The 17,341-nt window shown below is 41.3% G+C and overlaps 5 protein-coding genes across 5 annotated transcripts; all 5 read left to right on the forward strand.

Moving 5' to 3' along the window:
• Positions 1-736: 736 nt before the first annotated feature.
• Positions 737-3,481, forward strand: LOC306711704 (leukotriene B4 receptor 1-like; the record flags this gene model as incomplete). Its single annotated transcript, XM_079180720.1, has 2 exons — positions 737-1,620; positions 2,794-3,481. 2 exons carry the CDS (start codon positions 737-739, stop codon positions 3,479-3,481), a joined length of 1,572 nt encoding a protein of 523 aa, XP_079036846.1.
• Positions 3,482-3,660: 179 nt separating this feature from the next.
• On the forward strand, positions 3,661-4,569 carry LOC306711705 (leukotriene B4 receptor 1-like; the record flags this gene model as incomplete). Its single annotated transcript, XM_079180721.1, has 1 exon — positions 3,661-4,569. The coding sequence occupies one exon, from the start codon at positions 3,661-3,663 to the stop codon at positions 4,567-4,569; it is 909 nt and encodes a 302-aa protein (XP_079036847.1).
• Positions 4,570-6,946: 2,377 nt separating this feature from the next.
• LOC306711706 (leukotriene B4 receptor 1-like) lies at positions 6,947-7,855 on the forward strand (the record flags this gene model as incomplete). The annotated part of the gene is made up of 1 exon (XM_079180722.1): positions 6,947-7,855. The coding sequence occupies one exon, from the start codon at positions 6,947-6,949 to the stop codon at positions 7,853-7,855; it is 909 nt and encodes a 302-aa protein (XP_079036848.1).
• Positions 7,856-9,977: 2,122 nt separating this feature from the next.
• LOC306711708 (leukotriene B4 receptor 1-like) lies at positions 9,978-11,872 on the forward strand (the record flags this gene model as incomplete). Its single annotated transcript, XM_079180724.1, has 2 exons — positions 9,978-10,721; positions 11,867-11,872. 2 exons carry the CDS (start codon positions 9,978-9,980, stop codon positions 11,870-11,872), a joined length of 750 nt encoding a protein of 249 aa, XP_079036850.1.
• A 1,099-nt stretch (positions 11,873-12,971) lies between these two features.
• On the forward strand, positions 12,972-13,880 carry LOC306711709 (leukotriene B4 receptor 1-like; the record flags this gene model as incomplete). The annotated part of the gene is made up of 1 exon (XM_079180725.1): positions 12,972-13,880. The coding sequence occupies one exon, from the start codon at positions 12,972-12,974 to the stop codon at positions 13,878-13,880; it is 909 nt and encodes a 302-aa protein (XP_079036851.1).
• Between the last annotated feature and the right edge of the window lie 3,461 nt (positions 13,881-17,341).

The following is a 17,341-nucleotide window of genomic DNA, read 5'->3' on the forward strand; positions in this document are numbered from 1 at the left end:
TCATCGTTGGCCTTGGGAACAGCATTGTTAGAGCTTTCGATCGTATCACATGATATTCATCAGTAGATGGAGTTTGCCTCGTTGTTACTTGGTATTTTCTGAGGACTTTTAGAGCTTCTCAAATGTCAAACAAAGTCTTCTGTCAGCTGCTTCTTCCAAGGTCAAAAGTGACACGAAATCCTTTAAGTGCCCCCCCCCAAAGAAACAGATATTTGAATATCTACAATTCCTTGACGGATCATATGATGTGACTGAAGACTCTAGTACAGATACTAAACAGCTACTTAATGGACTTTGTGGGGAGATTACTTTGTCGAAACATGCAAGGTTCATTTAAACATTTAACAATCGCATATATCAAAACAAACAATATATCCAAAAATGGATATGTAGCATGTAGGCAGAATGCATATGTTGTTTTAAATTCATTACTGTTTGAGATTATTGTGTGGGAAATGCTTTTACTTTGAAATACTATGAAAGCTCTCTTTGCAGGAAACAGAATGTGTTGAAATGCGTCAGATAATGTCACCATGAGCAAAACCACACAGCCATGATGAAACTTGTTATATCCGGGTAAGGTTTTAGTTCATTAGCATCTATCAGTTCATTTGTTGTTCATTCCTCTGTGAACACATCGAAGGAGAACATATTGTTCCTCTGACAGGCTGCCACAGTTTCCCTCATCACTTGCTCAGATCACAGTATTTGGCTTTTCTGCCAGCAAGTTTGCAGCATGGACGAACTCAACTCCTCTGTTGTCCCGTCTAATATGTCCTCTCCTGGACCTCCACCTCTTGCCTTCTGGGTCTCCACCGGTCTGATCCCTGCGTTGGTGCTGTCCCTCTGCTTCCTGCTGGGAGTTCCTGGAAACATCGCTGTGATCATCCTCAGACCAAACTGGCAGCACCTGTCCAGTCTGAGCCAGAGTTTGATGCTGAATTTGGCCATATCAGATCTGCTCTGCCTGCTTACCCTGCCACTGTGGATTTACACTTTGCTGTACAGCTGGACCCTCGGCCTGGTGACCTGTAAGCTCCTCTCGTATCTTGTTTATTGCTGCCTTTATGGGAGCATGCTGACTGTGACGGCGCTGAGTGTCCAGCGCTACCTACGGGTGGTGCAACTGCAGAAATATTTCGATCAGGTAGGAAAGAAGAGGATGCTGGGTCTGCTCTGGCTGATTGTGATGATCCTGTCCATCCCGTCTTTAGTGGTTCGACAGCCGATCTCGGACCAGCAGTGGACAACCTGCGATTTTCACTACTCTTCTTCGGCCCAGCATGTGGCCGTGCTGCTGTCAGAGACTCTGCCGGGAATCGTTTCAATAACTGTCGTGGTATTTTCATACATCAGCCTCCACAGAAAAGTGAACCAGGCAGCTTTCTTCAACAACCCACAGACGACCCGGCTGGTCACAAGTATCATCGTGACCTTTTTTGTCCTTTGGATGCCATATCATATCACAAATATGGTTGGTGTGGCGGCTATTTCACTGAACAATGACAGCCTGTTGAAGTCTTGCATGGACAGCCGGAACATTGTCGGTGCATTGGTATTTGTAAATAGCTTCATTAATCCACTCCTTTATGCATTTGCTTCTAGAAACATGTGCACTGTGTGCCAAAAAAGAGAACATGGATAATATTGTTAATGCGGAAGCTCGCATGTCGCAAGTCTAATTATAGTATTATTGATGAAAAACCACAAAATACCAGTGAAGAGTGCGGAAACTTGATGAAGATAAAGAAATAGAGAAATTATTTTTGTTCATGTAGAGCTGAAAAAAAAGTGTTATTCGTCAGTATAGTGATGTGCTTCACACATTTGTCACAGAGAGCTGCAGATAATTTGTGGTTTAATTATGACAATCAACTGTGTGTATCCGCTTTCTATGACAAGGTTGGAGGTATAACACATGCCCATCTCGTCAAAATTAAAACAGCCTGGTAGCAGGATTTAAACCTCTGACTATGGGACAACGTATGGGACTCTTTCTTTAAACTGATACATTCCAATCAAATGCCGCACACTGTCCTTTGTCTCTCTATTGGCTAACGAACAGTATTACTAAAATTGAGAGATGCTGCACCACCCTCCCACGCTCAATGACTGAGGGACATTATGTCCGGTCTCAAGCTCGAAAAAGATTCTCTACTCAGTTTGTAACTCAAATGATGAATTCCAAAAGGTGTGGGGACCTTTCCTGAAATACTTTAAGATTCTTGAAACACACTAAAGAATTATTTTTTCGCCCTCTTTTTCTTTTGTCTTTCTGTAGATTATCAGTGATGCAATCTGTATATGTTGCCAATTTTTTAACCCTCCCCACCTCCCTTTTTCAATTTATTATATTACTGAGTTTTATTTTATCTCTTTTCTAAATATAAATCTCGACTTCTAACGAAGTACCCTGTTATTCTATTTAATTCAGGCTTGAGGATGGGGCTAGAGGAGGTGAGGGATGAGTGGGGCTTGATTGTGCGATACGCTCCTATATCGTACATTTGCTCTGTTAATTTGACATATCTGTTGTGCACTCTGCAAATTTCTTGTGTGTATATTTTGCTGACTTGTTAAAAAATTAAATAAAGATATTCTTGAAAAAAATTATCACTTGTGTGCTGATTGTTCCTGAGCTAGATATGTAAAAAAATACTGATTTGAATGAATCAGGCAAAGAGTCAAAAGATCAACTTGTAAATGATGCAAACACACGCCAATCAAAGGCTCAATTGACCAGCTGGGGGGGCTCAACACCTCTCTGTGTAACTGGCTGCTGGACTTCCTCAGTGAGAGGCCACAAGCAGTACGTGTCGGCAACAAAACCTCGAGCAGCATCACACTGAGCACAGGGGCTCCTCAAGGCTGTGTGCTCAGTCCACTGCTCTTCACCTTGCTGAAACACGACTGCAAAACAACTTACAGCACCAATCACATGGTCAAATTTGCAGATGACACAACTTTGGTGGGTCTCATCACCAAGGACGATGAGACCCACTATAGGAAGGAGGTCAGCCTTCTGACCACGTGGTGCAGAGACAACAACCTCCTTCTAAATAATAGCAAGACCAAGGAGATTGTTGTTGACTTCCGGAGAGGCCACACTCAACACCCACCACTGACCATCAATGGTGCTGATATAGAGAGAGTGAGCAGCACCAGATTCCTGGGGGTGGACATCAGTGAGGACCTCTCGTGGACAGCCAACACAACATCACTGGAAAAGAAAGCCCAGAGGCGCCTCTACTTCCTCCGCAAACTGAAGAAAGCAAGAACACCCCCCACCCATCATGTGCACTTTTTACCGAGGCACCATCGAGAGCATCCTGACAAACTGCATCACTGTGTGGGGCGGAAGCTGCACTGCTTACAACAGGAAAGCCCTGCAGCGCATACTAAGAAAGCTCTCTTTGCAGGAAACAGAATGTGTAAAAAAGCATCAGATAATGTCACCATGTGCAAAACCACACAGCCATGATGAAACTTGTGATATCCGGGTAAGATTTTAGTTCATTAGCATCTATCAGTTCATTTGTTGTTCATTCCTCTGTGAACACATCAAAGGAGAACATATTGTTCCTGTGACAGGCTGCCACAGTTTCCTCCATCACTTGCTCAGATCACAGTATTTGGCATTTCTGCCAGCAAGTTTGCAGCATGGACGAACTCAACTCCTCTGTTGTCCCGTCTAATATGTCCTCTCCTGGACCTCCACCTCTTGCCTTCTGGGTCTCCACCCGTCTGATCCCTGCGTTGGTGATGTCCCTCTGCTTCCTGCTGGGAGTTCCTGGAAACATCGCTGTGATCATCCTCAGACCAAACTGGCAGCACCTGTCCAGTCTGAGCCAGAGTTTGATGCTGAATTTGGCCATATCAGATCTGCTCTGCCTAATCACCCTGCCCCTGTGGATTTACACTTTGCTGTACAACTGGACCCTCGGCCTGGTGACCTGTAAGCTCCTCTCGTATCTTGTTTATTGCAGCCTTTATGGCAGCCTGCTGACTGTGACGGCGCTGAGTGTCCAGCGCTACCTACAGGTGGTGCAACTGCAGAAATGCTTCGATCAGGTAGGACAGAAGAGGATGCTGGGTCTGCTCTGGCTGATTGCGATGATCCTGTCCATCCCGTCTTTAGTGGTTCGACAGCCGCGCTCGGACCAACACTGGACAACCTGTGGTTCTCACTTCTCTTCTTCGGCCCAGCAGGTGGCCGTGCTGCTGTCAGAGACTCTGCCGGGATGTGTTTCAATAACTGTCCTGGTATTTTCATACATCAGCCTCCACAGAAAAGTCAACCAGGCAGCTTTCTTCAACAACCCACAGACGACCCGGCTGGTCACAAGTATCATCGTGACATTTTTTGTCCTATGGATGCCATATCATATCACAAATATGGTTGGTGTGGCGGCTATTTCACTGAACAATGACAGCCTGTTGAAGTCTTGCATGGACAGCCGGAACATTGTTAGAGCATTGGTATTTGTAAATAGCTTCATTAATCCACTCCTTTATGCATTTGCTTCTAGGAACATGTGCACTGTGTGCCAAAAAAGGGAACATGGATAGTGTTGTTAATGCGGCAGCTCGCATGTCGCAAGTCTAATTATAGTATTATCGATGAAAAACCACAGAATACCAGTGAAGAGTGAGGAAACTTGATGACGATAATGAAAATAGAGAAAAAAATGTTGTTCTTGTAGAGCTGAAAAAAAAGTGTTATTAGTCCGTTTGAGGGTGAGGTTTGTAATGGGAAAAATGTCCATTATACTAATTAAATGTTTATACTTATGAAATGTTCATAATCAGGTTTTATAGTTTTGTGATACTGCTTGACAGTTTCAGTGTCCCTTTTGTCACCTATGCTAAGTTTCCAAGAGGCTGAGTGTCCGGTGACCTTCATCCACTCAATAGCCACTTCTCTATTTGAAGCACCTTCCTGTTTTGCAAAGGAAGTGTATCAGACACTTCTGCAGGTGTAAGATTCTGTAAGATTAGCCCCCCTCCTTCTTGCCCTGTCTAACCGATGTTTAATAGTCTAACCTCGCTGTCAAATGGAAGTCTAAAGGGTAAGTTCCCTCAGCCCCCCTGTTTGTGTAGTGCTCCAACTCATCTTGTAATGAGCTGTTCTTGCTCGTGCAGACCGCTTGCACTCTGTATGACCATTGAACCTTCTCTGCGCATAGAATAAAATTCACAAAGACAAGTTCTGTTTCATAGTATTCTCTGTTTCAGCACCTTTAAAAGACTCAAGGTTTAGCGGGTATAATCATTTCCACCACAGGTTCTCACATTTGTCACAGAGAGCTGCAGATAAGTTGTGGTTTAATTATGACAATCAACTGTGTGTGTCTACTTTCTATGACAAGGTTGGAGGTATAACACATGCCCATCTCGTCAAAATTAAAACAGCCTGGTAGCAGAATTTAAACCTCTGACTATGGGACAACGTATGGGACTCTTTCTTTAAACTGATACATTCCAATCAAATGCCGCAAACTGTACTATGTCTCTCTATTGGCTAAGCGTGCAGTATTACTAACATTGAGAGATGCTGCACCACCCTCCCACGCTCAATGACTGAGGGACCTTTCCTGAAATACTTTAAGATTCTTGAACCAAACTAAAGAATTATTTTTTCACCCTTTTTTGTCTTTTATCTTTCTGTAGATTATCAGTGATGCAATCTGTATATGTTGCCAATTTTTGAATTGGCTACCCCACCTCCCTTTTTCTATTTAATTGTTTACTAAGTTTTACTTTCTCTCTTTTCTAAATATAAATCCAGACTTCTAATGAAGTACCCTGTTATTCTTTGTAATTCAGGCTTGAGGATGGGGCTAGAGGAGGTGAGGGATGAGTGGGGCTTGATTCTGTTGTGCACTCTGCAAATTTCTTGTGTGTATAATTTGCTGACTTGTTAAAAAATTAAATAAAGATATTCTTCAGAAAAATAATCACTTGTGTGCTGATTGCTCCTGAGCTAGATATGTAAAGTGATACTGATTTGAATGAATCAGGCAAAGAGTCAAAAGATCAACTTGTAAATGATGCAAACAAACGTCAATCAAAGGCTCAATTACTGTGTTACTGTTATCATACTGACTGATGCTGTTTGTGGATAGCAGGATTAATTACAGTAAATCACCTGAAGGTTTCTATTGCAAACAAACGACACAAGTTGAGATTCAAAGTTCATCGTTGGCCTTGGGAACAGCATTGTTAGAGCTTTCGATCGTATCACATGATATTCATCAGTAGATGGAGTTTGCCTCGTTGTTACTTGGCATTTTCGGAGGACTTTTAGAGCTTCTCAAATGTCAAACAAAGTCTTCTGTCAGCTGCTTCTTCCAAGGTCAAAAGTGACACGAAATCCTTTAAGTGCCCCCCCCCCCCCCCAAGAAACAGATATTTGAATATCTACATTTCCTTGACGGATCATATGATGTTACTGAAGACTCTCGTACAGATACTAAACAGCTACTTATTGGACTTTATGGGGAGATTACTTTGTCGAAACATGCAAGGTTCATTTAAACATTTTTAAACATTTAACAATCGTATATATCAAAACAAACAATATATCCAAAAATGGATATGTAGCATGTAGGCAGAACGCATATGTTGTTTTAAATTCATTACTGTTTGAGATTATTGTGTGGGAAATGCTTTTACTTTGAAATACTATGAAAGCTCTCTATGCAGGAAACAGAATATGTAAAAAAGCATCAGATAATGTCACCCTGTGCAAAACCACACAGCCATGATGAAAATTGTTATATCCGGGTAAGGTTTTAGTTCATTAGCATCTATCAGTTCATTTGTTGTTCATTCCTCTGTGAACACATCGAAGAAGAACATATTGTTCCTCTGACAGGCTGCCACAGTTTCCTTCATCACTTGCTCAGATCACAGTTTTTGGCTTTTCTGCCAGCGAGTTTGCAGCATGGACGAACTCAACTCCTCTGTTGTCCCATCTAATATGTCTTCTCCTGGACCTCCACCTCTTGCCACCTGGAACTCCAACGGTCTGATCCCTGCGTTGGTGATGTCCCCCTGCTTCCTGCTGGGAGTTCCTGGAAACATCGCTGTGATCATCCTCAGACCAAACTGGCAGCACCTGTCCAGTCTGAGCCAGAGTTTGATGCTGAATTTGGCCATATCAGATCTGCTCTGCCTGCTCACCCTGCCCCTGTGGATTTACAATTTTCTGTACAACTGGACCCTCGGCCTGGTGACCTGTAAGATCCTCTCGTATCTTGTTTACTGCAGCGTTAATGGCAGCCTGCTGACTGTGACGGCGCTGAGTTTCCAGCGCTACCTACAGGTGGTGCAACTGCAGAAATGCTTCGATCGGGTAGGAAAGAAGAGGATGCTGGGTCTGCTCTGGCTGATTGCGATGATCCTGTCCGTCCCGTCTTTAGTGGTTCGACAGCCGATCTTGGACCAGCTGTGGACAACCTGCTATTCTCACTTCTCTTCTCCGGCCCAGCAGGTGGCCGTAATGCTGTCAGAGACTCTGCCGGGAATCGTTTCAATAACTGTCCTGGTATTTTCATACATCAGCCTCCACAGAAAAGTCAACCAGGCAGCTTTCTTCAACAACCCACAGACGACCCGACTGGTCACAAGTATCATTGTGACCTTTTTTGTCCTATGGATGCCATTCCATATCACAAATATGCTTTGTGTGACAGCTATTTGGCTCCAAAATGACAGCCTGTTGAAGTCTTGCAAATACATCTTGTCCATTGTTAGATCATTGATATTAGTAAATAGCTTCATAAATCCACTCCTTTATGCATTTGCTTCTAGAAACATGTGCACTGTGTGCCAAAAAAGGGAACATGGATAATGTTGTTCATGCGGAAGCTCGTCGTTCCAGGAAGTTTAATCATATTATCGTCAAAAAAACACCAAATACCAGTGATGCCAAAGACTTGATGATGATAAGAGAAAGAAGAGAATGCTGATAAACAGTTTGAGGGTGTGGTTCTCATATTTGTCACAGAGAACTGCAGATGATTTGTGGTTTATTAATGATGCATCTTGAGGTTAACCAACACCTTCCCTCAAATCAACTGTGGTCTGACTGCAACTGGTCCTCAGACAGAGCTGTAAAATAGATGTTTTGTTTAAAATAAATCAGGCATCGTTAAAGTAAATAATTACTTTTTGCTAAATGTGGTAATAATCACCAGAAATATTATTTCTTCTACTTCATCATATACATGCATTTTTCATCTCTTTTTTTTGTGTGCGAGTGGCTGTTTGTGCTGTAAGACAGTCCACAAGCGTTATCTAGCACTATGAAATAATGTCATTGTTTCACTGATAATAGCATTATCTCTCTGAGCATCTTAGCTTTTAATGGAGATTTCCAGTCGGATGAAACAACAGTTAATGAAAAGGCAAAATGTTTGTTTTGGAGCACATCCAGCGAGACGAATGACATTTGTCGTCAATGTTTAGCATCAGACAGACATAGAGACAGATTGGAGGAAGGATAAGTAAGGAGAGGGAGAGTGTGCTGTCCTTATAAAACAGTTTGTAGCTCAAATAATGAATTCCAAAAGGTGTGGGGACCTTTCCTGAAATACTTTAAGATTCTAGAAACAAAATTGTGTTTTCACTTTTCTTTGCCTTTTGTCTTTCTGTAGATTATCAGTCATACAATCTGTATATGTTGGAAATTGCTGAACACCCCCCACCTCCCTTTTTTATTTATTTGTTAACTGGGTTTTACTTTCTCTCTTTTCTAAATATAAATCCCGACTTCTACCTTTTTCCTGTGTCACTCCTGGGATGAAGAACCCTGTTATTCTTTGTAACTCAGGCTTGAGGATTTGATTAGAAGAGGTGAGGGATGAGTGGGGCTTGATTCTGTTGTGCACTCTCCAAATTTCTTGTGTGTATAATTTGCTGACTTGGTAAAAAATTAAATAAAGATATTCTTGAGAAAAATAATCACTTGTGTGCTGATTGCTCCTGAGCTAGATATGTAAAATGATACTGATTTGAATGAAATAGGCAAAGAATCAAAAGATAAACTTGTAAATGATGCAAACACACGTCAATCAAAGGCTCAATTACTGTGTTACTGTTATCATACTGACTGATGATGTTTGTGGATAGCAGGATTAATTACAGTAAATCACCTGAAGGTTTCTATTGCAAACAAACGACACAAGTTGAGATTCAAAGTTCATCGTTGGCCTTGGGAACAGCATTGTTAGAGCTTTCGATCGTATCACATGATATTCATCAGTAGATGGAGTTTGCCTCGTTGTTACTTGGCATTTTCTGAGGACTTTTAGAGCTTCTCAAATGTCAAAAAAAGTCTTCTGTCAGCTGATTTTTCCAAGGTCAAACGTGAACTCTGACTCTGAAATTTCTAAGCCATAATAGATACATAATCCTTTAAGTGCCCCCCCCCAAAAAAAACCCAGACATTTTGACGTCTATAATTCCTTGACGGATCATATGATGTGACTGAAGACTCTAGTACAGATACTAAACAGCTACTTAATGGACTTAGTGGTGAGATTATTTTGTCGAAACATGCAAGGTTCATTTAAATATTTAGCAATCGCATATATCAAAACAAACAATATTTCCAAAAATGGAGATGTAGCATGTAGGCAGCACGCATATGTTGTTTTAAATTCATTGCTGTTTGAGATTATTTTGTGGGAAATGCTTTTACTTTGAAATACTATGAAAGCTCATTTTACAGGAAACAGAATATATTGAAATGCGTCAGATAATGACACCATGTGCAAAATCACACAGCCATGATGGAACTTCTTATATCCGGGTAAGGTTTTAGTTCATTAGCATCTATCAGTTCATTTGTTGTTCATTCCTCTTTGAACACATCAAAGGAGAACATATTGTTCCTGTGACAGGCTGCCACAGTTTCCTTCATCACTTGCTCAGTTCACAGTTTTTGGCTTTTCTGCCAGCAAGTCTGCAGCATGGACGAACTCAACTCCTCTGTTGTCCCGTCTAATATGTCCTCTCCTGGACATCCACCTCTTGCCACCTGGAACTCCAACGGTCTGATCCCTGCGTTGGTGATGTCCCCCTGCTTCCTGCTTGGAGTTCCTGGAAACATCGCTGTGATCATCCTCAGACCAAACTGGCAGCACCTGTCCAGTCTGAGCCAGAGTTTGATGCTGAATTTGGCCATATCAGATCTGCTCTGCCTAATCACCCTTCCCCTGTGGATTTACAATTTTCTGTACAACTGGACCCTCGGCCTGGTGACCTGTAAGCTCCTCTCGTATCTTGTTTACTGCAGCGTTTATGGGAGCCTGCTGACTGTGACGGCATTAAGTGTCCAGCGCTACCTACAGGTGGTGCAACTTCAGAAATGCTTCGATCGGGTAGGAAAGAAGAGGATGCTGGGTCTGCTCTGTCTGATTGTGATGATCCTGTCCATCCCGTCTTTAGTGGTTCGACAGGTGATCTTGGAACAGCATTGGGCAACCTGCAAACCTGACTTCTCTTCTTCAGCCCAGCAGGTGGCCGTGCTGCTGTCAGAGATTCTGGCGGGAATTGCTTCAATAACTGTCGTGGTATTTTCATACATCAGCCTCCACAGAAAAGTGAACCAGGCTGCTTTCTTCAGCAACCCACAGACGACCCGGCTGGTCACAAGTATCATCGTGACCTTTTTTGTCCTATGGATGCCATATCATATCACAAATATGCTTAGTGTGACAGCTATTTGGCTCCAAAATGACAGCTTGTTGAAGTCTTGCAAAGACATCTTGTCCATTGTTAGAGCATTGGTATTTGTAAATAGCTTCATAAATCCACTCCTTTATGCATTTACTTCTAGAAACATGTGCACTGTGTGCCAAAAAAGGGAACATGGATAATGTTGTTAATGCGGAAGCTCACTGTTCCAGGAAGTCTCATCATATAATCGTCAAAAAAACACCAAATACCAGTGATGCCAAAGACTTGATGATGATAAGAGAAAGAAGAGAATGCTGATAAACAGTTTGAGGGTGTGGTTCTCACATTTGTCACAGAGAACTGCAGATGATTTGTGGTTTAATGATGCATTTTGAGGTTAACCAATACCTTCCCTCAAATCACCTGTGGTATGACTGCAACTGGTCCTCAGACAGAGCTGTAAAATAGATGTTTTGTTCAAAATAAATCTGGCAGAGTTAAAGTAAATACATTTTCTTTTGTGCTAACTGTGGTCATAATCACCAGAAATATGATTTCTTCTACTTCATCATATACATGCATTTTTCTTCTCTTTTTTTTGTGTGCGAGTGGCTGTTTGTGCTGTAAGACAGTCCACAAGCGTTATCTAGCACTATGAAATAATGTCATTGTTTCACTGATAATAGCATTATCTCTCTGAACATCTTAGCTTTAATGGAGATTTCCAGTCGGATGAAACAACAGTTAACGAAAAGGCAAAATGTTTGTTTTGGAGCACATCCAGCGAGAGGAATGACATTTGTCGTCAATGTTTAGCATCAGACAGACATAGAGACAGATTGGAGGAAGGATAAGAAAGGACAGGGAGAGTGTGCTGTCCTTATAAAACAGTTTGTAACTCAAATAATGAATTCCAAAAGGTGTGGGGACCTTTCCTGAAATACTTTAAGATTCTAGAAACAAAATTGTGTTTTCACTTTTCTTTGTCTTTTGTCTTTCTGTAGATTATCAGTCATACAATCTGTATATGTTGGAAATTGCTGGACACCCCCCACCTCCCTTTTTTATTTATTTGTTAACTGAGTTTTACTTTCTCTCTTTTCGAAATATAAATCCCGACTTCTACCTTTTTCCTGTGTCACTCCTGGGATGAAGTACCCTGTTATTCTTTGTAATTCAGGCTTGAGGATGGGGCTAGAGGAGGTGAGGGATGAGTGGGGCTTGATTCTGTTGTGCACTCTCCAAATTTCTCGTGTGTATAATTTGCTGACTTGGTAAAAAATTAAATAAAGATATTCTTGAGAAAAATAATCACTTGTGTGCTGATTGCTCCTGAGCTAGATATGTAAAGTGATACTGATTTGAATGAATCAGGCAAAGAGTCAAAAGATCAACTTGTAAATGAAACAAACACACGTCAATCAAAGGCTCAATTACTGTATTACTGTTATCATACTGACTGATGCTGTTTGTGGATAGCAGGATTAATTACAGTAATTCACCTGAAGGTTTCTATTGCAAACAAACGACACAAGTTGAGATTCAAAGTTCATCGTTGGCCTTGGGAACAGCATTGTTAGAGCTTTCGATCGTATCACATGATGTTCATCAGTAGATGGAGTTTGCCTCGTTGTTAGTTGGTATTTTCTGAGAACTTTTAGAGCTTCTCAAATGTCAAACAAAGTCTTCTGTCAGCTGCTTCTTCCAAGGTCAAAAGTGACACGAAATCCTTTAAGTGCCCCCCCCCCAAAGAAACAGATTTTTGAATATCTACATTTCCTTGACGGATCATATGATGTGACTGAAGACTCTAGTACAGATACTAAACAGCTATTCAATCGACTTGGTGGGGAGATTACTTTATCGAAACATGCAAGGTTCATTTAAACATTTTTCAATCGCATGTATCAAGACAAACAATACTTCCAAAAATGGATATGTAGCATGTAGGCAGAACGCATATGTTGTTTTAATTTCATTACTGTTTGAGATTATTGTGTGGGAAATGCTTTTACTTTGAAATATATGAAAGCTCTCTTTGCAGGAAACAGAATATGTAAAAAAGCATCAGATAATGTCACTATGTAAAAAAACACACAGCCATGATGAAACTTGTTATATCCGGGTAAGATTTTAGTTCAATAGCATCTATCAGTTGATTTGTTGTTCATTCCTCTGTGAACACATCAAAGGAGAACATATTGTTCCTCTGACAGGCTGCCACAGTTTCCTTCATCAGTTGCTCAGATCACAGTATTTGGCTTTTCTGCCAGCAAGTTTGCAGCATGGACGAACTCAACTCCTCTGTTGTCCCGTCTAATATGTCCTCTCCTGGACCTCCACCTCTTGCCACCTGGAACTCCAACGGTCTGATCCCTGCGTTGGTGCTGTCCCTCTGCTTCCTGCTGGGAGTTCCTGGAAACATCGCTGTGATCATCCTCAGACCAAACTGGCAACACCTGTCCAGTCTGAGCCAGAGTTTGATGCTGAATTTGGCCATATCAGATCTGCTCTGCCTAATCACCCTGCCACTGTGGATTTACGCTTTGCTGTACAACTGGACCCTCGGCCTGGTGACTTGTAAACTCCTCTCGTATCTTGTTTACTGCAGCATTTATGGCAGCATGCTGACTGTGACGGCACTGAGTGTCCAGCGCTACCTACAGGTGGTGCAACTGCAGAAATGCTTCGATCTGGTAGGAAAGAAGAGGATGCTGGGTCTGCTCTGGCTGATTGTGATGATCCTGTCCATCCCGTCTTTAGTGGTTCGACAGCCGATCTTGGACCAGCAGTGGACAACCTGCAATTTTCACTTCTCTTCTTCGGCCCAGCATGTGGCCGTGCTGCTGTCAGAGACTCTGCCGGGAATCGTTTCAATAACTGTCGTGGTATTTTCATACATCAGCCTCCACAGAAAAGTGAACCAGGCAGCTTTCTTCAACAACCCACAGACGACCCGACTGGTCACAAGTATCATCGTGACATTTGTTGTCCTATGGATGCCATATCATATCACAAATATGGTTGGTGTGGCAGCTATTTCACTGAACAATGACAGCCTGTTGAAGTCTTGCATGGACAGCGGGAACATTGTCGGTGCATTGGTATTTGTAAATAGTTTCATAAATCCACTCCTTTATGCATTTGCTTCTAGAAACATGTGCACTGTGTGCCAAAAAAGGGAACATGGATAATGTTGTTAGTACGGAAGCTCGTCGTTCCAGGAAGTCTCATCATATTATCGATGAAAAATCAACAAAATACCAGTGATGCCAGTGACTTGATGATGATAAGAGGAACAAGAGAGTTTTTCTTATTTTTCATTCATAAGATCTCATGCTGATAAACAGTTTGAGGGTGTGGTTCTCACATTTGTCACAGAGAACTGCAGATGATTTGTGGTTTAATGATGCATTTTGAGGTTAACCAATCCCTTCCCTCAAATCAACTGTGCGCTGACTGGAACTGGTCCTCAGACAGAGCTGTAAAATAGATGTTTTGTTAAGAATAAATCTGGCAGTTAAAGTAAATAGATTTTCTTTTGCTAATTTTGGTCATAATCACCAGAAATGTTTTTCTTCTCCTTCATCATACATGCATTTTTCTTCTTTTTTTTTTTGTGCAAGTTTACGTGGCTATTTGTGTTGTAAGACCGTCCAGAAGCGTTATCTAGCACTATGAAATAATGTAATTGTTTCACTGATAATAGCATTATCTCTCTGAGCATCTTAGCTTTTAGTGGAGATTTCCAGTCGGATGAAACAACAGTTAACGAAAAGGCAAAATGTTTGTTTTGGAGCACATCCAGCGAGAGGAATGACCATTTGTCTTGTAATGGTAATTCTTTTACCATTTATTTCTACTTACTTGGTATATATTTCTACTCAGTATATTGTATTCATGCATAAGTAATTTTGTTCTGAACTTTGTTGAACTTCATCGTGTCTCTGTTGTGCAAAAGAAGAATTCTCGCTTGCCTGTACACAAAGATAACTAACTGTGTTGTATGAGAATGTTCCACCGCCAAGGCCTTTGGGCCGCTTGTTTTGGTTGATGGCCGTTTGTTTTTCATTGTTGTTTCTATCGGTCTGAGACCAACATGTCTGTAACATTGGCCATCGGCCCCCACCTTTGCTCATTCTGTATAATCTTGGTTCTTCCTCTCTGAGACTGTACGCATTATGTTGTGATGATTGAAACTTCTCTGCGCAAAGAATAAATACTTAAAAGACAAACTGGTTTTCGGTATTATTTATTTCAGCAGTAAAAGACTCCCGCAAAGCAGGTATTGGAATATTTTCCACCACAGTCTCCAATGTTTAGCAACAGACAGACATAGAGACAGATTGGAGGAAAGTAAGGAGAGGGAGAGTGTGCTGTACTTATAAAACAAGCAGATGTTAAAACTCATTGCGTCAATTGATTTATTCTTCTTTCCTCTGTCATTGGTCCGAACACATTTTCAGGCAGACTATTACAGCTATTATACAATTGCTTTTGTTTGTATGTTATATATTTTGTCTCCAACAAACTGTGTTGATGCACATGTCATTTTAAAGATACATATTACAATACATTACCAGTATTTAAAAAGAAAAGAAAAAGAAAGATATAATGTATATCTTATCTTACTTAATGAAAAATGTGCTTTTGTACTTAAAATACTCCAAGAAAAAGTTCTGCTTTGACAATGTTATGTAAAGGAAAAGAATTGTAGGGTAAATGTGAAGGTACAACAATCAGCCGGCTAACTTAGCTTAGCACAAAGACTGGAAACAGGGGGTTGCAGCTAGTTAGGCTAGTTAAAAACGTACTTATAAACACGTAGTATCTTGTTTGTTTAAACTGTACAAATACAAATCAGCATTTTATTGGAGGTTATGTCGGACTATATATTGGTCGGGACAAGTTGCCAGGCAACCAATGGATATTCTATGAAGTTACAGGTACGAACAAGATCTAACATGTCAATTAGTGAAATTAGTCAAATTTGTACTTATGGTCAGTATTGAGTACACGCTACAGTGTTTGGTATCCACTCTTTGTCTGACTGTGTGCTCATATTCTGTTGATCGTCATTGATATGTCTTCTTAATGTTACATGAGCAGTGCCCCCACACACGAGCAGTATGCTTCCAAAGATAACTTCCAGAGAATTTCTCTGTTATTGTTAAATGTTTCACTTAATTTTCCATATAGCCTCTGTGACTTTGCTCAGTCGCTGTTCAAATAATACAATAAAGCTCTTTGTTGTTTTTCCACTGATGTGTCTCATGATAGTTTCATCCATCACAGCATCTTTTTGTTCCGCTTTCCCTTACACTCTCTCCAGCCTTCACCTTTTGTGCTTTCTTTTCATTAATTTCCGGCGGGACTGGAACGGACACTTTGATATGTTTGGTGAACCAGGAGGTCCAGGGGGGTCTTCCCCCTGTGTGTGTGCGTGTGTATGTGTGTGTGTGTGTGTGGCTGAGAAGAGGGGCTTGAACTCTGCCGGTCATGCCCTCGGAGGCTGAGGAAACGCCACCATTTACGGTCTCTCCTCAGGCTGTGTGGACAGCAGGCCGGGTCGACTCACAAGCCTTTTTGTACTGATCTCTGTCTAGACACCAGTGTTAATACAAAAACAAAACAAAAAAACAGTCCAACCAAAGGGTCAGGACTGCTGCGGGGAAGACTTTGTGAATGTGCTGTTTGTGACTCAGTATTTCCCCCAGCTGCTCCTTTGGGCCCAGGCAGGGTTTTCTCTGGCCGCTTCTCAACAAAGAAAGCATCCCTTTCCCATGCAAGGACGACTTCCCCTCGAAACTCTGTGTATGTACTGCTGCCAAGACGCTGGCTTACAATTTTCATGATCTGTGACACATACTTGAGGTTATAAGAAGGGGGTTATGAGATAGAATCAGTTTTAAGTGCATGTGCATGCTGACACGCTTGTGTAGCAGTGGGATGGGATTATTTGTACATTTTACAAAAATAATAATTTCTCTGTCAATGCACTACATACAGCATGGTGAAGAGATGCAGTTTAGTCATGTAGTCATCAAAAATAAATGATGGTGTAATTATGGATATGCCTATAAATCACATCCAGTACTTTAAATTACTGTTTGAATTATAATTCGATTCTAGTCACTCAGATTACATCATGATGAATTCCAACTCACTGCTACATCCATCTAATCAGAGAGAGTTTACAATGGAGCAAAGCTTAGTCCTGGTTTTGTTTAACAGTCTAATTAACAGTTCTACATTTTGGGAAACTCCTTTATGCACTTTCTTGCTGAGAGTTGGATGAGAAGATTGACACCAGCCTCATGTTTGTATGGTAGATTTGAAGCTTGAGCCAGGAGACGGTTAGCTTAGCTTAGCACAAAGAATGGAAAAAGCAAGCTAGCAGTGATGAGAGGACTCAAAGACGTTACTGGTCCTTGTCAAGAAATAGTTTAGCAATGTGCTGATTCTAAACTTGAATTTTGTTACCTTCTAAGAAAGTCAGGCTAGCCTTTCCCCCTGTTTCCAGTCTTTATGCTAAGCTAAGCTAACACCTCCTTGCAGGGTAACTTCATATTTACCACACAGACACGGGAGTGGTATCAATCTTCTCATTTAACTCTTGGTAAGACAACAAAAAATATATATTCTTCCTAAACTG

This window comes from Pholis gunnellus, assembly GCF_910591455.1.
Source record: "Pholis gunnellus genome assembly, chromosome: 19".
Classification (NCBI taxonomy): domain Eukaryota; kingdom Metazoa; phylum Chordata; class Actinopteri; order Perciformes; family Pholidae; genus Pholis; species Pholis gunnellus.